Below are 20,948 nucleotides of genomic sequence, written 5' to 3'. Positions count from 1 at the left end.
AAAAATAAAGAGAATTTACTGTTTCTTTAGTTGCAAGAACTAGACCCTCTAGAGCCCTGGGCCTCTGACTTAAATTTTTCTGTTTCCCTATACTTTCTAAGATAAAAGTAACTTCATGTTCACCTGGGCCGCTTAGGTCTCTCAAGCAGCAAGTGCAGGGTGGAAAGGCCTGTGTTCAGGGGAATGAGATGGACACACGAGTGTGGAAGGAGGGCCTACAGAACATGCACACAAGTCCTGACCTTCCCCCAATGCCAGCACCCGGCACAACCAAAGCCAAATCGCCGGGGCCTTTTCCTCTAGCCTGAGGGACCCTCTGGCTCTTGCCAGTATCCAAGCCTCCCCGGACACCTAGTAACCTCATCCAGCTTCCGTGCCTCTGGCGGTAGGGCCCTCCACACCTTGGAAGAGGGGAAAGGCAGGATGAGAGAAGGTTGAGGCAGAGCAAGAATTGCCAAAGGAAACTGGGAGATGTTCATCCAAAGTCTAAAGAACCGAGAGAGGTGAACACAGACCTCGCATTTAACCACGTGCCTACGAATTCCCTGAGAAGGTTAACATTGTGATTCTGAAGCAGTGGTTCAGATAGGGTAGGAGATTCTGCATTTCCGACAGGCTTCTGGGTACTCCCCAGGGTGCAGGTTCAAGGACCACACTTTGAATAGCAAGGAAGTAGAAAGGGGTGGGGGGAGGAAGGAGAGACGGTGGGAGGGTCAAAGAAGAGGTCTCACTTTTGCTCTCACTCACCTTCCCTGGCGCCCCCAAAGTAAGGCCTCAAAATGCCGCAGTAAGCGCGGCCCTCTGCACATTTTCTTCAGTCTGTAGCCGGACCCAACAGTGACCGTGTGCTGGTTTTGTTTCTCTCCTCCCCCTCTCGCCCTTCCCGCCGCCCGCCTTGCACAGCTTGCAGACTCACCCGCTGTCCCGAAGCTGCTCAGCATCCTTTCCGGCACGCTCTCCGGCCTCGCGCGCTTCTTCTCTCACCTTCTCCGGCGATCCCCTCCAGAGGCTCCCCAGAGGCGTCCGGACTTCTCCCTTCTTCTTCCTGCCCTGCCAGTTGCTGGGCTTGCGCGGAGGCCCGAGGAGCGGCCGGGCCGCCTCTCGCTCCTGCTCAGGGTAGCTCTGGCACTGCCCGGCCGACCCCCCGGGAGACGCCTGCCCCGGGATGAGGAAGCCAGCGCTGGGCAGAGCTCGCCCGTGCCGGTGAGTACTGTGGTCTCCACCACCCCATCCGCGGCCTCACCCGGCGCCAGCATTTCTAGTTTCTCCCCATCCCAGACTGACCCACTCCACGTGCGGCCAGCAGGGGCTCCGGTCAGCAAGCAGTGGGGGAGGGGGCGGATGGAAAGATCGTGACCGGGCTGAGTACAATCAAAGAAAAGGCGCCAGCCTGACCCTCCCTCCCCCCTAGAGACCCTCGAAGCTACTTTTCCCGGGCCATTTCCTTCCAGGGTCAACGGAAGAGGGAGGGAGCCCGCGCCCTCCCCAAAGCTCTTCTTAAAGTCTTCTTCTCTACCCGGCTCTCCTCCCCCTCCCCCCAGCCTCCCCCAGACCGGCCTCCGCCCCCTCCTCGCGCTCCCACTCCCCAGCCCAGGCTATGTCTCCGGAGGCCAGGGAGGAAATGACGTGACGTTCTTTTAGTGTGCTGTCAGCTTCCAGCCTCAGTTCGGCCCTCCGAGCTCGGGCGCATGGCCCCGGCGGCCTGACTCTCTCGCTCCCGAGGGCACACAGGGGGTTGTCGCGATACGAGTCTCTGCGCCCGCAGAGCTGGGCATCCGGGTTCCCGCCACCCTTCGAGTCTCATCCTTCCCCCGACTCCGGAGTCGAGAGTTAGCTACCTCCTCGCCGCCCAGCCCAGTGGGGCTCTCGGCTCGGGCTGGCCGGGAGGGGCGAGGAGCCACTTTCAAGGGCGGGACCGCGGGAAGCAGAGGCTGCACCAGAGTGCGCCGGGGGCAGAGCGGGGAGCAGCGCTCTGGGTAAAGGGAGATGGTGGGGGCTGCCCCCGAGAGGCGGACAGTCTGCTGCCAGACTCCCCGCGAACCAGCACCCCCGAGCGCGGCGCACCCCCGCACACACACCGGCCCCTCCCACCACCCGCTTCATTCACTGGGTTCGAGCACGCTTTCCCGCAAGCTGGAGGCTCGCTCCGCCCCCAGCGCTCCCCAGATCAGGAACAGCAAAGGGGCGCCCACACTCTCGGCACTTCCCAACCCCGGGCTGGAGAAATGGACTATGGTCCAGGGGCGGATTGCCCCCCACCCCACCCCTCCGCAGAGGAGCTCGCGGCCGCGGGAAGGAGGCGAGCCCAGGGAATGCCCGGCAGGGGGGCGGGGGGTGAGGGGCGGGGAGACGTAGAGCAGAGGGAGGGAGAGGGCAGAGAAGAGGGCGACAGGAAAGACCGAGAGTCTGAGGAAGAAGAAAGCCTGGGAAAGCGATCGCGGGCGCAGTGAGAGCTGCACTTAGAATTATAATAAAAATAAGGCGCTCGCGGGACGCATGCGCACGGCCAACGGAGGCGAGCCGGCCGCAGCTTCCCTTCGGATTCGCGGGGCGGACGGACGAACCGTGAGTAACCAGCTGGCTCAACTCCCCCGTCCCCTCCTGGACTCGCCCCTAGGCCTCAGGCGGGGAGGTGGCCGGGGCCAGGCGGGACGCGCACGCTGGGCAGGGCTCGGCGCTCAGGTCGTGGCCGGGGTGGCGGGAGCGGGTCCGGCCCCTACATCAGTCCGTGCGTGGAGGGTGCGGGGCTTGGGGTGTGGCCGTGTCTCCGGGGCGCTCCGTCCCGGCGTCCACACGACTGACCTCTGTGGCCGGGCGTCCGGGAGTGAGCGGTCGTATTGACACTCTAGCAGATTTGAGAAATTCCCGGCGCGGGGGCGGGCAGCCCGAGCGCAGGCGAGAGGGAAGCGGGGACACTCGCCGAACCGCAGAACCTCTCTTTAGAGGCGCGCCACTCAGGTGGGGACCCAAGGAGCGAGGCGGGAAGCGGGCGCCCGCCGCGGACCCCGGAGGACTCTGGAAACCGAATGGACAGAACTGTCCTGCCTTCCTCGGACGCCAAGGAAGTGGAGGCGGGCGCCTCGGGCATTTTGCTTTTGCGGGAACCTGGCGACTGAGTCTTCCGCGCGCTCGACGCTGCGCTTGGAACTTAGAAGGCGTGTGGCGCCGGGGCGCGGAGACCCGAGGGGGCAGTGGTGGGACCTGGGGGCTGCGGCACCGCAGGTGCTGGGCTACTCCCCCCACCTCCCTTGCGGGAGTGGGCGGGGGAGAGGTCGCTGAGGCAGCAGGGCGCCCGCGGCTGACGGGCGGCGCGGGGAGGGCCAGGGTCCGGTGCTGCTGGAGCCGGCGCGGGAAGAACCTGGGAAGAGGCAGTGCCCGGGGATCGGAGCGGTTTGCGAGCCTCCGGGACTTATGGTCCTCCGAGGAAAGCCCGGGCGGGCGTGGGGCGGCCCGAAGCTAGGCCCGCGGCGGTGAAGGCGGCTAGTGCCGGGAGCAGAGTGAGCGCGATGGCAGAGTGTCTTTCCTGGAGGAGGAGAGAGCTACAAGGCAGATCTCTCCCACTTCGCTGCTTCGGGACAATCCCGCGGAGGCCGGACGCTCTTTGTCCACCCCCTCCACGCGGATTAGCCGCAGGGCACGGGTGGCCCCAACTTGCAGTGGGCGCGGGCGCCACAGACGAGACTCTGCTTGCCTGCCGGGGAGCATATGCAGTCACTCGCCCGCAGGGGCTCGCCTTGCTCCGCAGAGCGGGGAGCTCCTGCACGGTCTCATTACCCTCCTGGTCAGCCCCGCTCTGCTGGAGCGCGGGTTGCAGGGCCCCTGCTTGGCTTGGCTTCATTTCACTTATGGCGGTTCCAGATTATGGAATTGGGCAAACAAGGGTCCGAGTTCACAAAACGGTCTGACTTCCTCCCCAGACTTGGCAATGGCAGTTTATAATGAAAAGACTCCATCTTGTAAACTCTTAGTTTTTGTTTACAACTTAATTTTCTAGTGGGCCTCGTCTTGTTTATCTTCTGTTCATTAAGTGGCATCTTTGGTATTATGCATCAGTAACGCATGAGTGGCAATATTGCCTAATGAGTAAGAGTCCTGGATTCTGTAACTGTCTGGATTCAAATTCCTGTGTGGCCTCGGGCAAGTTGCTTAACCTCTCTGTGCCTTAGTTTTGTCATCTGTAAAATGGGGACAAGAAAAGTACCTGACTCACGGGTTGGCTGCCAGCATTCAGTAAGGTAATGCAGTAGAGTTCTGGCACAGACCTAACATAAAGGTATTATTATTTATTACTATTGTTATTATACTGGTGCTAAATTGGCTAAGTAGACTATAAAAAGATCAGGAACAAAACACGTATTTTGTTATAAAGAGTAAATGTAATGAAATACATGATGTCCATCAAAATTAGAAAAAAAAATGCTTTCGATATCTTTTTCTTTTCTTTTTTGGCCACCATGGGACACATGGAGTTCCCCACCCAGGGATCAGATCCGAGCCCAGGGATCTGTTAACCCACTGTGCGGGGCCGAAATCGAACCTGTGTCCCAGCACTCTAAAGAGGCTGCTGATCCCGTTGCAACACAGTGGGAACTCCCTATGTCAATATCTAAACTTAAATACATTTCTACATCATCTGGAGCCTTTTATTTCAAATTATGAAATATGTATATACAGTCTTCAAACAGCACTTTAAGAAAATTATCCCTAACCGTCAAAACATTTCACTTTGTGAAATGGATATACATCAAATAGGTCATGGTATACACAGAATATAGAATGTTAAAAGGCAGATTACTTGTTTACCTCCTTCACTTTACAGGTGAGGAAATATTCAGAGAGGCTGAGGGCCTGGGTCAGACATGTCCAGCTATAGAGGCCAGAATGGGATTAGAATTAGGTCTTCTGACTCCCTGCCCAGGGCTCCTACACACCACACGGATGACTTCCTCTTTGCTACAAATTTATGAACCTTTACCAAACAGGAAACCAGGATGCATTATATAAAGAAAAATATGCAAGCACGTGTTATCTCTAACATAGAAAAGGCTGGGCGGTAATACGGCTGCTGCTGTTCGACCGCTTTATCACAGCCTCTCGCAGCAGAAGACATGGCCATGGGCTGGCCTGAGGTCAGGGAAGCTCACCCAGTCAGAGTTAGAATTTAAGGTCCAACCCCGGGCTGCATGTTCTAGTCATCCCTTGTAATGCTTGCTTTTGCATTAGACATCATTGTTGAGAAGTTCTTGTTGTTGCTCAGCAGGTTATGAACCCGAGTAGTCTCCATGAGGATGCAGGTTCCATCCCTGGCCTCACTCAGTGGCTTAAGAATCTGATGCTGCCGTGAGCTGTGATGTTAGTCACAGACGAAGCTCAGATTCTGTTTGGCTGTAGGCAGGCAGTTGCAGCTCCGATTCATCCCCTAGCCTGGGAACTTCTATATGCTGCATGTGCAGCCCTCAAAAGCAAAAATAAAAATTAAAAATTTTTTTAAATTTTAAAAGAAATCATTTTTGAGCTTTTCTTAAATTTTTAAAAATCTCCCTCCTGCTGACTTTGAAGGTCTTTCCTGTAAGAGACCTTCTTTTTACAAAAGTATTTCAGGATTACATACAAAGGAGTTCCCATCGTGGCTCAGCAGAAATGAATCTGCTTCCATGAGGACATAGGTTCGATCCCTGGCCTCACTCAGTGGGTTAAGGATCCGGCGTTTCGGTGAACTGTCGTATAGGTCGAAGACGTGGCTTGGATCTGGCGTTGCTGTGACTGTGACATAGGCCAGCGGCTACAGCTCCGGTTTGACCCCTAGCCTGGGAACCTCCATATGCCACAGGTGTGGTCCTAAAAAGAGAAAAAAGAAAAAAAAAAAGATTACATACAAGGAGCTTTTATTATTCCAGATTTTGTAGAAAAGCAAGGGTGAAAGAGGAAAAAGACTTTCTTATTTTAATGTGATTGCCAGGACACTGGTTTCATCACAGTTACTTCAGCATCAGTTCCTAGGGTCCTACTGTTCTTTCATTTCTCCACATGGCCGTCTAATGACATTCACCTTCCGGGGACAGATGCATCTGGTGGCTTAGAGGTCCAGCCCTCACATAAGCAGTTTGGAAATTACGTGGCAAAGCTTTTCAGGTGGGTGTCTGGCCTTGCAAAGTTATTTATGGGGCTGGTGTGTCTTCCAGGGAAGGCACTTCTAGGAACGGTTGCCTGTATCCTTGAAGAAGAAAACTGGTTCTCTGCAGTGATTTTGCGTCCCTGAATACCTAACACGTGTTCTTAGCCAGAAATCCAGGGCATTAAGCAGGGAGTGACTTTCTAGCATGCTCCCAAGCCAGTTCAGCAGAAATGAGTTTTGAAATCACCTGTGTCAAATCAGATCTCATTCATGATTAGGAGGTGACTCACTGTCCCACTGGGAATACTGGTGCCGGGTTTTCTGCGCACCACCAGGTGACTCACAGCATGAACCTTATTCACATACCTACTGTGTCAGCCGGCAACTGATAGGGGTCACACTGAGTCAGAGCCGAGCACGGAGTACGGTACCCGTGAGTCACTGACTACCCGGCACTTCTGAGATGGTCCCAGAATGTTACTTTGAGCAGCCAGCTCCAGAGTTTAGACACTGCCATACAGGGCAAGTCATAGTATGATTGCATGGGCTTCTGTCACAACTGTTCCTGGCAAAGTCCCGATGTGCCCGAGTGCTCATGGTGATAGTCCCTGCTTGTGAATTCATAGAGTCCAGCGGGTTAGATTCTAGCTATTTGCATGAGAAGTCATTTGCAAAATATGACTGCTTTGTTCTGTTGCCCAGCGGTGATAGTTTCCTGGAGTTGTTTCAATGACTGATACAGCCAGTTGACCTTTCTGGTTGCAGAATGCTCAGTTTCTAGTTATTAATTAATTTTACTCTAAACCTTTCTGAAGTACATATTAACGTTTGGATCTTAGACAATAGCAACTCAACCAGTGTTGCTTCCTGAGGTCCTGGGTTGACCACATGCAGCTCAGCTCAACAGTGAAGTAGAGGGAAACCTCTTGTTTTCTGGTTTGTCTCTGCCTGTGCCCCTGTCACCTCTGATGCCAGCTGGACCGTGCTTGCTCCAGAGCTAGAACACGAGTTTGTGGTGCCCGTTGCTCTAAGGCTGCAACACCGAGCACTTCCAGGCCTTCTGAGGCTGTTGACTCAATCAACGCAGGCTTATAGAGCTGTTCCACGTGCACGGGACAGTGGAAAGGACCGTGCAAGCCACCCCCTGCCCAACCCTGAAAGACTTTTACATCTCCGGGTGGGGTGATAATGAGATTTAAGGGACCAGGAGATTTCTTCATTTGTGTAGAAGTCTTGAAGATAATTACTGGCAAGAAGTTATTATCCTTGGAATCAGGATTAGACTACTGTTTTAAAAATTGCATGTGTGTCTTTCTCTATTTGTGCCCTGATGAATGCAAGAGACTCCCAGATGCATAGACTTCACCATGTTCCTTTATTGTATGTCTCCAAGTATCCATTTCCAGTGATAACATGGGCACTAATCCGTGTACTTCCTGCTGTATAGAAAAGTGACAGATACTTCTTTGCATTTAATGGGGGCTGCCGGTAAGAAGTCCAGTTCTTCCAGGCTTAAGGTAATTCCTGGCAAATTTGGGTCATTAGGACTCTCTAATAAGTAGACATTTTTTTTTTTTACTTCTTAGGGCCACAGGCACAGCATGTGCAAGTTCCCAGGCTATGGGTCGAATCAGAGCTGCAGCTGCTGGCCTACACCACAGCCGCAGCAATGCCAGATCCCAGCTGTGGTGCAACCTACACTGAAGCTCTCACAGCAGTGCCAGATCCTTAACCCAGTGACCGAAGCCAGGGGTCAAACCTGCATTCTTATGGATACTAGTCGGGTTCGTTACCACTGAGCCACAACAGGAACTCCTAAATAGACTATTTTATAAAAGAGAAACAATGCTTCATATACGTTTGCTAAATTTCATGAGGAGCTGTAGCTATTTTGTGAGAATCATGCTTTTTAGACTTTGTTATAGTTTATAAAGTGTACACTTTTAAAATTAATTTTTATTTTGTATTGGAGTATAATTGACTTGCAATGTTGTGTTAATTTCAGGTGTACAGCAAAGCGATTCAGTTATGCATATACACATATCCATGCTTTTCCAGATTGTTTTCCTATATAGGTAAAAGTGTAGATGTTTTAAGTTAAAACCAGTATGAATTGTGTCTGGTTTTGCACTTCTTACAGAATTACGTAGTGCATGGAGTTCCTGCTGTGGCACAGCAGGTTAAGGATCTGGTGTTGCCACAGCTGTAGCATAGGTCGCAGCTGAGGCTGAGATTCGATCCCTGGCCTGGGAACTTCCACATACCACAGGTGTGGCCAAAAAAGAAAAAAAAAAAATCACACTGTATATAGTCTTTGCATCTGGTCCTTTAGCTCAGCATTATGTTTTTGAGATTCCTTTACTGTTGTTGCCTGTGTTGTTATTTTTCAATGCCTTCTTCCTTTGTGTGAATACACCAGCATTCAGGTATCCATTCCACTCTTGAAGGACATCTGAGTTGTTTCCAGTGTGAGCAATTGTGAATAATGCTAATATGAACATTTTTATTCATGTCTTTTGATAAACATAAGCCCTTATTTCCATTGGATATTCAGGAAGGAATTTTCTGGGTGATAGGTCCAGTGTATGTTTAGCTTCATTAGATGCTATCAGTTTATCAAACCCTTTTTACACTCCAAGCCAATTTACACTCCTACCAGCAACATACACATTGCTTTGCATCCTCATCATCACTTAGTGTTGTCCCCTGATGTAATGGTAGCCATTCTAGTGCTGGAGAGGTATAGCATTGTGGTTTTAATTAGTATTTCCCTGATTACTAATGTTGAGCACTTTTTTTTTTTTAAGCAATTTGTGTATCTTCTCTTGTAAACTGCCTCTGTAAGTTTTCTGGTCTGTTGCATTGTCTGTCTTTTTCTCAATGATTTGTACTACTTTTTTATGTATTCTGGATATGTTATTGTCAAAAATGTATGTATCTGTGTCTGTGTGTGAGTATTTTGCAGATCCCATCCATGCCTCACCTTTATACTCTCATTCCATTATCTTTGGACTGCTATGGTTTCTGTTGAAAAGTCACATGTCTATGAAGGTAAGATGTCTTCTTCCTCTGGCTGATATAAAGTTTCTTTCTTTTTTTTGGTTTGGATACAGTGTGCCTAGGTGTGTTTTATATTTGTCCTGCTTTAGATTCACTGGGCTTCTTGTATCTGTGGATTGATATCTTCCATCCGCTTTGGAAATTTTGCATTTGCTATCTCTTCAGATATTGCTTCCTGTTTTGTTTCCTGCTTCTGAGATTCAAATCATAACATATGTTAGACTTTTTCCTTTTTCCTTTTTCTCCTCATGTCTTTTATTCTATCCTAGGTTTTGTCCTTTTTTGTCTCCCTTCAACCTGAATACTTTCTTTTAACCTGTGTTTCTATTCTCTTAAACTATCTTCTGCTGTGCCCAGTCTTCTGTCAAACCACTTAGTGATTGTTAATTTCAAAAACTGTTTTGGAGTTCTCTTGTGGTGTAGCAGGTTAAGGATCAGCATTGCCACTGCAGTGGCTTGTGTTGCTGCTGTAGCACAGGTTTGATCCCTGGCCCAGGAAGTTCTACATGCCTTGGGTATGGGCAAAACAAAAAACAAAACCTGTTTTATTCTAAATATAGTATGTCCATTTGATACTTTTCAATGCATTTCAGTTCACTAATGACATCCTCGATCTTTTCATTAGTTTTTATGTATAAATCCTGTGTACTAAATCCAATATGGAGATGTTTGTGAGCCTGTGTCTGTTGTTTGGTTTTTATCATTGGTCACATTTTTCTATCTCTTCACCTGTCTAGTAATTTCTATTTTATGTGGACATCATCTATAAAGAATCTGTGTGGTTTCAGATAATATCTTCCACCAGTAAGGACTCTCCTTTAGAGAGATTTCCTCTGTGAGCACGAGGAACTGACCACATCAGCCATAATATGAATTAGTAATTTTAGTAAAACTTAAGTAACTTGGTTATTTCCCATCCCTCAGGTATTTTCTCCTGGGCTTTGAATTTAGAGCCTAACGAGTTTCTATCTTTTTAGTCTTGAAAGTCTTGAAAGACTGAGAGACTCGGCCTCATCTTCAGAGGCTTCGAGCTTCTTTCTGCCCCCGCCTTCCCCGGGTGGCTTCCCCCACTGGGAAGTGTGTGGAGGTTGGCCGGCCACATGTCTGAGGAAGACCTTGTTCAGGGAAGATGTGCTCTCCTGCGACTCTAAGTCCCTTTAGAGCCTCCAATCCACAAATGCCCTCAGGGGAGGAGACTTTTGTGCTCGCTCCCAGAAGCTCACTCAAGGTGATTTAGTCTCTCTGCTTCCACAGGCTCTGATGTCTTTAGAAATGGGATTTCAGCTCTTCCGTTGTTGCTCAGGAACTGACCTACTGCCATTTTTTCTGGAAGAGATTTTTCTTGAGTTAAGTTTCTGTTTCTTCTATCTTTGCATCACATTTTTATCTTCTATGATATCATCTGTTTGCAGTGCAGTTTAGAAAATGAACATTGAAAAGTTCACTGTAAACAAATATAAAATGAATACATGTTCTGTGAGTTTAGAAATGTTAGAAGGAAAAGAAGTGAGTTGTAATCCCTGCAGTCCCTCAGGCTTCGAGTTGTGGTTGTGTGATGTAAAAAGTGTGAGCAGGGGAATGAAGGACAACTGGGCTTGAATTTTGACTTTGCTCACTGGTTCTGTGAACCTCTGATTCCACATCAGTACCATGGGGATAATCACATTGACTTCATAGCAAGAACTGTACAGCCCAGGGTTTAAGAGAGTATTCAGTAAGTGATGGCTATTAGCATTGTTCCCCTAATCTTTATCCATCATTATGTTAGGCACCTGAACATAGATAATCTGATTTCAAACACGTATTTTGATATACTTATATCTGGTACAGAGTCTAAAATTTTTACCATTCAAACAGGGCGCTGTAAAAGTCTTTTTAATATGAAAGACCTGTACCTATGATTTAATATCTGTGAAAATATTATGAAATAAGTTTATACATTCGTATTTTGCCAGAATCTTTGTCCTTTTAGACCAGAAAATAAATAAATAAAATTTAGCAGCAGAAAGAATTACCTCCAAAGTCGTGTGCTCTCAGTAAAACTCACATCTGACTATTTGGCATTATAGCCAATAGAGTTGTTGTTAGGTTTTTTTGTTTGTTTGTTTTTTTGTTTTTTTGGTTTTTTTTGTAAGATATTGGCAACGAGAAAACAAGAAATATGAAGAAAAAGCTAAAGGTATTTTCTAGAAAGGATACTGGTTGACCTTTGCAGAGGAGAGCCTGCGTGGGATCTGTGAGTAATTTTAATATTACCTCCATAAATTATTTAAATGGACTTAATTTTCATATTGCATTCCCTGTAACTGATCTACTCTTTAATTTTGACTTCTGCATTTGTTTCTTTAAAAAAATAAAGACCTCAATAATATCTGGAAACAATTAGGTTCTACTCTAAATATAAGATGGAAATAGTAGTCCTAGAGGCAGCTGGGTGGTTCTGGGGAACACGGGCCTCTCCTGCCCCCGCCAGTGGGACAGCGCTTCAGGCCTGGCCGATTGAACGTGGGTTAAGGGAGAATGAATAAAGTGGTACAAAGTGGTGTGAAGAAGGTATGCAAAGTCTAATAAAGGGAACAACTCACCTTCATGTTAAATCTCATCAACTAGCTCCCCAGAGACGTGTTTTTCCTCTTATTTTCTAGGAATGTGTTCAAAATCATGAAGGTGGTGCAACTATAATGACTAATTTAGGTAGAGCATATGTTTGCTAAAATATGTTAAATGTAGTTCTAGAATCAGAAGACTACATAGAAGGGTTTTATTTATTTATTTAATCTCTTTAGGGCTACACATGCGGCACATGGAAATTCCCGGCCTAGGGTTCCCGGCCTAGGGGTCGAATCCAAGCTGCAGCTGCTGGCCTATGCCACAGCCACAGCAACACCAGATCCGAGCCAAGTCTGCGACAGCTCACCACAAAGCCGGATCCTTAACCTGCTGAGCAAGGCCAGGGATTGAACCCACATCCTTAAGGATACTAGTCAGGTTTGTTTCTGCTGAGCCACAACAGGGACTCCTATAAATACTAATTTAGATAGAGCATATAATTGTTAAAATATATCAAATGTAGTCTGAGAATCAGAAGACTACATAGAGTTTTGGTGTTTTTTCTTAATGGAACTGGGTCCTTTACCAGCCTTTTAATGCATCCTTTAGGATGGGGGTTTTATTCCTAAGTCTCTGTCTAAATGCCTTATGTTGTCTCACAAAAAGAATTAAATGGCTCTGGTTCCCTACGAAGAGTCCAGAATGCATAAACACATGTGTGTAATACATTTCAGTTCACTGAGATTTTTTTTTAATGTTAGATCTGCTTGGTCAGCATACCTAGTTATTGGTCACTTCATGCCAAAGCGGTGGGGACCTAAAAGTTAGGAGATATTTTAGTGCAAACTGTAGAAAAGCAACGCCTTGAGGAGTAGAGGTTCTCACACACACCCTAGCAACAGCAGACTATCATGCCCTGAACTCGGCCCCCAGAGAACCGTCTTGGGCTCATGAAGCAGTGTGGAACCCAGGTAACCATGTGCCCAAGTGTCTATTAGCCTCTTCTAATGAGCAGCAGACCTGCTGGAAAAAGGACTCCAGAGGCCCCCACTGATGGGTGTCCCAAAACAGCGGCAGCCTGTCTAACTTTGGCAGCGCACAGCTGGGGCCCCAGCGCTCTGCAGGGAGCGGGATGGACCCCCGACTGGAGCGGGATGGTGCAGACTCCAGTCTGCGTGGGCACGGCCCCGCAGGTGCATATAAGTAAGGTGTGATTTCTGCTGCATTTGCCCTTCCAAACGGAGGGGAATTTGTACATCCTTGGCAATTGGGAGAAGGCAGGCTCCGATTTGGGGTGTGGATTGTGTTCTGGTGTCATGGATTGCTGCTGCAGGCCACAGGAGGAGACTCCCCTGGTCTGGATTCTGTTTTATTTATTTATTTAATCTGTTTGTCTTTTTTTTTTTTTTTTTTGGTCTTTTTGCCATTTCTTAGGCTGCTCCTGCAGCATATGGAGGTTCCCAGGCTAGGGGTTGAATCGGAGCTGTAGCCACCAGCCTACACCAGAGCCACAGCAACTCGAGATCCGAGCTGCATCTGCAACCTACACCACAGCTCATAGCAACACCGGATCCTTAACCCACTGAGCGAGGCCAGGGATCGAACCCACAACCTCATGGTTCCTAGTCAGATTCGTTAACCACTGACCCATGATGGGAACTCCTGGATTCTGTTTTAAAACTGCCCCTGTGGTGGAGATCTGGGGGGGAGAGTGGGGGAGGATGGGGTGGATTTGGAGAGAAGTCAGCAAGCTTAGCAATGAGTGAGGGGCAGAGAGGAATCCAGGTGACTCCTCGGATGGGTGGAGGGGGTGCTGTGGACCGATGGACTGAAGCCAACTGGAGAGCCAGAGTGGGGCCTGAGTGGGGACAGGCATCCCTTTAGACACCAAATCTGAGGCCTCTGCAAGGGCTCCGGTTGTGGCACAAGGAGTCTGCTGGGTGAGTAGGTTCGGAAATGAGGGAAGCGGGCTGGGCTGGAGGCAGACGTGCAGTCTGTGCTGTGGTGTACTCAGCTCTCAGGGCTTGTGGCAGGAAATTGCTGAGCCCCTTCAGTGGGATGTAAATGCCACAGAGACCTGCACCTCTTTTTCTCGCAGTAAACAACCTCCTGCGCTTTTCTGTATATTTACCACAGCTAAGGCACCAGCCCCAATCCAGACCACTGCCCATTTTTCTATGACCTGTCACTTGGAAACGTTTTTATATTTTTAAAAATTGCTTATTATTTATTTTATATAGAGATTTATTTATTTATTTATTTATTTATTTATTTATTTTTGTCTTTTCTTGAGCCGCTCCCTCAGCATCTGGAGGTTCCCAGGCTAGGGGTCTAATTAGAGTTATAGCTGCGGGCCTACACCACAGTCACAGCAACGCAGCATCCCAGCCACATCTTCGACCCACACCACAGCTCACGGCAATGCCGAATCGTTAACCCACTGAGCAAGGGCAGGGATCGAACCTGCAACCTCATGGTTCCTAGTCAGATTCGTTAACCACCGCTCCACGACGGGAACTCCATAGAGAGATTTATTTTGAGGAATTGGCTCTCACAGCTGGGAAGCTTGACAAGTCAGAAATCTCCATGGAGGAAGCTGGCAGGTTGGGGCCAAGGGGACAATTGCAGTTCTGGCTCCATCCCTTCTAGCGGGGCAGGGAGGAGGGGGGAGGGAGGAGGGGAAGGGCAGTAACTCCAGAACTGCAAAAGGGAAGGAGGCCTGGAGGGCAAGGTGTGGGGGAGGGGAAGAGCTTCCCTCCCTCTCTGGGTGCCCCACCCCCAGCTCCTCTAATGCAGAAGCTCAGCTCTTACCTTCTTTAATTGTTAGGGGGAGGGAAGCAAAAGAAGAATAACATTTCATGACACAAAAGTTTTAGGAAATTCTCATTTCATTGTCCCTAAATAAAGTTTTTATTGGACCCACACCCCAAGCGTTCACATACAGCAGGATGCCAGTAACAGCTTTTGCACTGATGGAGACAGAGTTGACAGCGGCAAGGAGCCCAGAAAAAGCTACCGTATTATCTGTGGTCCTATAGGGAAGGACCTCTGATCCATAACCGAAGTGTCAGTGTGGAGTATTACCAGGTTCTTGCAGAAAACAATCTAAATGAAAGTAAGTTCAACCCATAGCAATGTCATTTCTTACAGAAATAGTGCACTCTCAAGAAAAAAAATCCAGAAGGCCAGACCAAAAATCCAATTAAAGACAATCTCCCACAGGAAACAAAATCAAAGGATCTAACTTGTTTTCCTTTTGGCAGCCACCATTTCAGCATCTAGCAATTTTGTACTAAGGGAAACTTAATGACAATTAATAAGCCCCAAAAGTCCTAATGAAGACGGGCCAGAGGGAAATGATACGCAAAGCTTTGATGAGCTCAGATGCTGGAGGCTTTTAGGGATTCAAGTTACTCAGAGCCAAAAAGCTTTACATAGGATGGGAGCTTGATATTTCTTATCATTTATAAGAGGAGCATCATCACAGGTGAAAATTCTAGCTAATAATGGACAGCGCAAAGTCTGAATAGCCAACACTACTATCCAGTAAGGGATCATGGAGAAATTTCTATGGGGAAAAGTAAAATTTGTGAAAAAAGAGAGAAAATTAGCCCAGACAGACCTGTAAGGAGTAGAAAAATCTAACGAAACTTTTTGTTCCTGGGGCCAGGGATGGAACCCACACCATAGCAGCAACCCAGGCCACTACAGTGGCAATGACAGGTCCTTAACCCATCGTGCCACAAGGGAACGCCAAGTTAGTTACTTACGAACATGCCTTTTTGTACCTTTTTATCATCCCTAATTTGCATGTACATTAATACAGTTCAGGAGTTCCCATCATGGCTCAGCAGGTTAAGAACCTGACTAGTATCCATGAGGATGCGGGATCAATCCCTGGCCTCACTCAGTGGGTTAAGGATCTGATGTTGCTGTGGCTGGGGTGTAGGCTGGCAGCTGCAGCTGCAGCTCCAATTTGACTCCTAGCCTGGGAATCTCCATATGCACCACCTGTGGCCCTAAAAATAAATACATAAAAAAATTTTTTAAAGTAAGGCTCATTTGCTCTTATCAGTATTTCAGGCACGTTTATAGACGTGTGAATTTGTAGAGGATTTAAATCCACATGAAATTTCAGTTCACATTCTTAGGGTTTCACTGAAGCATGCATAGTTCACAATACCCTCCAAGCTCTAGTTTTATTTACATTTTTCAAGCCCAAGGTAGAGACGAAATATGAATGAGACGGAACACACTCAGAGCTTGTGCAGCCTTAAGTGCACGTAGCCAGTCTTCTCTATGAAATAAAACCTGAAATATAATTAGTTACGTTTTATGCATATTTGTTTCTCGGGAGGTACTCTGGGAACCCACTTCTCCACTGTTGATTGTACAGAGGACAGAATACAGTAATTCTCTGCGCCAGAGAGCACTCGAGTGCTTTGAGCCAGGGAGAGAGCTTGCATTCCAGACCTGATGCTAACCTGTGTCATGAGGGAGAGCTGAGACGCTCCGCCTGGTGTGGTCGCCTGGAGTCTCCACTGCAAGGTGACGTGCAGGGAAAGGACTTCTGTGGCGCTCTTTCCCTACACACTTTCACGCTTCCAGTAAATACCCTGGTTCTCGGCTCTGATGTAGCATTTCCTCCAGGGGCTGGGCACTGTCCCCACACAGACCACACCCCAGGGCTGTAGAACACTCTTGTCTCAGCTCCTAGCATCACCTCCCTGCTCTGCACACACGTCGCCACCCCCACTGCAGCAGCCTAGCCTCAGGTCCCTCCTCCTGCTCCCTCGAGTATGTTTCTTTCTTTTTCTGATGCGGCTTGGCTTTCAGCCACGGAATACCTTTGTCACGCCCAACAAAATGAAGATCCCAACTAAAATGAACTTAATGAAGCAGGAAGCCCAGCACAGGCAAGTGACTTAGGTAAGGTCGCTGAGCCCACCTTACTTAAGCATTGCCGTCCCTTCAGCATTCCTCTCAGTCTACCATACTGCTTTAAGGTAAAATAACAGTGGAATTCCCTAGTGCTCAGCAGGTAAGGATCCGGCATTGTCGCTGCTGCGGCTTGGATCATTGCTGTGGCATAGGTTCAGTTCCTGGCCAGGGAACTTCACATTTGGAGGACATGGCTAAATTTTTTTAAAAATTTAAAAATAAAGTGAATCAAAATAATGGTGTTTTAAAATAGATTGACAGAAATAGACTCATAGAGATAGAATTCAGACTTGTGGTTCCCAAGGGGGGGTTGTGAGGAGGGACCCACTGAGCAGATACAAACTACTCTATTTAGGATGAATAAACAACAAGGACCTACTGGAGAGCACGGGGACTACTGTCAACAAAAGCTGTCCATGTAACTCTCCAGCCAGGTTTATGACCGCGGCGTTGCTTACCTGCCCTCCTCGTGAGTCCCTGAGTAAAAGCTTGGCATTTTTTTTCAGCATTTGGGAAACCAGGAGACTAAGCACCAGGAAGGGTGTTGAGAAGGCCCCCTTCTACCATTTCTCACAGTGTGGTGTTGACACTGCCCAGGGCACAGGGACTGTGCGAAGCCTTTGCAGTGACACCTTGTGCCTACTGGACACCAGATTTAGTCAAAGACCCCTGCAGGAAATGCATGCCATCTCAGCCACTGGTTTTTGGTTTTTTTTGGGGGGGGTTGTCTTTTTGCCTTTTCTGGGGCGGCTCCCGAGGCATATGGAGGTTCTCAGGCTAGGGGCCTAATCAGAGCTGTAGCCGCCGGCCAACACCAGAGCCACAGGATCTGAGCCAAGTCTACGACCTACACCACAGCTCATGGCAACACCGGATCCTTAACTCACTGATTGAGGCCAGGGATCGAACCCACGTCCTCATGGAGACTAGTCGGGTTCGTTACTGCTGAGCTACAATGGGAACTCAGCCTCAACTTTTCAACTGTCCAAAATGAAAACGTTTGCCGAAGCACCTTCATCCGGAGGTCAGGTTCCTCCCCACCAAGACGCACCACTTAAATGCGCTTCAGAAGGAGGACTGAAAGAGCAACCACACAGGGGGTGGGGGTGGGGAGGCATTTATAACTTTTTCTAGGGCCCAGAGTAAGCGCAGAGGCAGAGTGATGGACATGGCCTTTCCTGCATGATGCAGGGCCTGAGATGGGGACAGGGCCGTGCACCTGGAAAGAGAACAGGGCATAGGCTGTAGACACCTGGGAGGCAGGAGTTGCTTTGCCAGGAGGTGGAAGTTGAAAAGTCACTTCAGGCTTTCTCAGGGGGCTGGAAAGATGTCACACCGCTCCCAAGGCCCAGGAAGCAGGAGGATGGGCAGGTGTGTCCGGGGGAAAAAATTTTGATTTTAGACATTAACTTTTCCACATTGCAAATATTTCATCCTGTTTTTTCTGTGATTTGCAGCGATTGCTCTGAAATTCTTCTTAGAGAGCCTGTTCCCTGCTGTGATGCACTGAAAAGCTAGCAAAAAGTCTCACCCAAACCTGGCCCGTTCTTTAATGACTTGAAGATTGCCTAAGACAACCCCACAGACAAAGATTAAGTGTTCGGTCCTTTCAGAGGTGCCCCAGGCTGTGTAATCACGGACGGCCTTTCTATGGTTTCCTTGAGAAACTCCCGTGGCTTCTTGGGGTAAGGAAAGCCTTGAGGTCAGGGTTTCAATCAGTACTTCTTTAATTGTTGACTGGTATGAAGAAAGGACAAGGAGACGCATGCATCATTTATGAATTTCCTTCAGATCATAATTTCTTACTATTCTTAATATTTCCTGAAGGCAATTGCAAAACTTGAGTTATACAGTATGTTCATTTAGGAACAGCAGAAGAAAAAGACATTTATATCATAGTTTTAAAACCTTGGGTGGCTTAAGTTACAAATTTGGCAACAGTTAGATAAACAACAGTAAAGATTTCCATTCAACATCACTGAAAAACAGATGGTAATATACTTAAATAGTTCTCTTAAAGGTAAGGGTACGCGTAAGCATCCATCTGGAAGTCATTATAATACTAAAAAGTCTATTATTAAGTTTTAGTTGACTTCCCCTACTGGAACAGTGTACCAGCTTCTTCCGTAAATAGTTCCGAATTTGTTCAGACAGTAAAACCAAAAGACCGAAAACTGTGAAAACTCAGTTTTACACAGAGGAAGAATTTAGATCTCCCACGAAAACCCACTAGTTACTAAAAACTGTTAGCTTTCTGGGTCCTATAAAGTGGAAGTTACAGCTTTGATTTGATTTGTGCTGAAGTCAATGCAAGGACTCCATTAATATTTCATGAACCAGAGTGAGCTGGACTTTCTTCTGGTGGTGACTCTGCCACAGGGTAACGTGCCAGCATTCTCGGACTTAAAATCGGCTTACTCCAGGATCCAGCGGAACAGTGGAAAGAAACGTCGCTGTTGACTGGATTCAATTTACTTCCCAGCCGCTAATAACAGCTGGGAGCAGCAGGCAGGCAGAGGGCCTGTTTGTGACTTAACTGGCATCAGGTGACCAGTGTTTATGCTTAGAGTGGGATTCAGAGAGCTGTGTTCACTTGCTGCTATTTTCAGAGCTAAACCCAGGGAGAGTCCGAAGTGAAAGCCGCCCTTCTGCTTTCAGTTGGTCTGTTTTTCACACTTCATTGTTTCTTGAATGAAAGAGAAAAAGCAGCCAAAAAAGACTTCCTGTCGAGTCACCAGCCTCAAAGCCCCACCTCCTCAGAAACCTCGCTCCAGGGTCTGGACACCAGCTTTAGCATCCCTCCAGCCTAGTACCTCCCTCCCTTTAACCGGTCCTTTCCCTACTGGGTACTGATTTCTCCCAGTTCTGGGGAGGGGGAGGCTGGGCTGAGAGGCTCCTGGGTCACAGCTTCCTCTAGCCTCAGCCCTGGCTGAGCACCAGGCTTCAAGCCAAGCCTGCAGGAGTCCCCTTTTTCTCCACCAGCTCCCACGCAGCACCCCCTGGATGTGATCACAGGCAGGTGGAGTGGGCGCAGAACATGTAACTAACGGGAACCTGAGAAAAATCATCTTGCATCCAGGCAAAAGAAGGTTAGTGAGAGCTTTCCCAGGCTGAGGAAATTTAGAAGCTGAAGGACCCAAAGGAGACTAGAATTAGGGGGCCATGGTGCTAAATACTCAGAAATGATACTGCAGTTAACAAGGAAATGACAGCGTCTGCGGATGCAGCCTAACACAGGATGTCCGTGGAGTAGGGCCCATCTTAGCTGCATGTTGCTCCTGAGGCCAGGGGAAGCTCAGAAGGCGGTGAAAGAAAAATGAACAGATGTGGCCCAGGAAGAAAGGAACTTTGTTCGTAATACAGAGCAGCAACAAAGAACTGGTCTTTTCAACAGACTCCAAAAAACACTGGGCGAGGTCTTTATAGAGGACTGAGTAAAACGAACGCCCTCGCACAGGGTGAGAGGGAGCCGGCCACTTACTGTCCAGGAGAAGGTTCCTTTTCATTTATTGGCTAGGAAACTTGTGCAAAGAGAAACTTCTCCTTACCAACCATGGGTCACCATGAAGTAACATCTGTGTAGGAAAGATGGGATGAAAACCCAATTCTCATATACGCATGACCAGGTCCCTTTGCTGTACAGCAGAAATTGACAAAACATTGTAAATCAACTCTAATTTTAAAAATGATTTTAGGAGTTCCCATCATGGCTCAGTGGTTAACGAATCTGACTAGGAACCATGAGGACACAGGTTTGATCCCTGGCCTCGCTCAGTGGGTTAAGGATCCGGCGTTGCCGTGAGCTGTGGTGTAGGTTGCAGATGTGGCTCGGATCTCGAGTTGCTATGGCTCTGGCGTAGGCCAGTGGCTACAGCTCCAATTAGACCCCTAGCCTGGGAACCTCCATATGCTGCGGGTGCAGCCCTAGAAAAAGACAAAAAATAATAAAATAAAATAGATGTAAAAAATTATTTTAAAAAACCCCTCAATTCTCTGTCCTTGTTTACCAGTTTTCAAAATAAGTTGGTTGCCTACCATTTTCTAAAAGTAACAGTGGGCATTTTAGCATCCCTGTGAAGTCCTGGATTTACACACATCCCGTGTTTCAGAGCTTTGCAATTAATGTTCCTGTTGATCCTTAAACATTCCCATGCTTGGCAGGGGGCAGCCTGCCGGATCCTTAACCCACTGAGGGAGGCCAGGGATCGAACCCACATCCTCTTGGATCCTAGTCGGGTACTTGGAACCTCCCCAATCTTGCTGCCAAGATTGGGCTGTGGCT

The 20,948-nt window shown here is 48.1% G+C and overlaps 1 protein-coding gene across 3 annotated transcripts in view; it reads left to right on the top strand.

Annotated features, from left to right (window-relative positions):
- Window positions 1-20,948, top strand: part of RGS20 (regulator of G protein signaling 20) — a 68,401-nt gene that overhangs the window by 25,283 nt on the left and 22,170 nt on the right. For 2 of the 3 annotated variants that reach the window (XM_085022383.1, XM_085022382.1), the window contains exon 3: window positions 904-1,203. In XM_085022383.1, the coding sequence (XP_084878509.1) occupies window positions 904-1,203 (300 nt within the window). Of the gene's footprint in view, window positions 1-903; window positions 1,204-2,387; window positions 2,566-20,948 lie in introns of those variants that run through there. The other variant, XM_001927277.6, reaches the window with a different exon arrangement.

Source organism: Sus scrofa, chromosome 4 (genome assembly GCF_054392235.1).
Source record: "Sus scrofa isolate SSC_HxYL_T2T_F1_AM1 chromosome 4, Sscrofa_HxYL_maternal_Yorkshire_Landrace_v2.0, whole genome shotgun sequence".
Taxonomy (NCBI): domain Eukaryota; kingdom Metazoa; phylum Chordata; class Mammalia; order Artiodactyla; family Suidae; genus Sus; species Sus scrofa.
The sequence above is the reverse complement of the archived record's forward strand: the minus strand, read 5'-3'. Positions and strand labels throughout refer to the sequence as shown.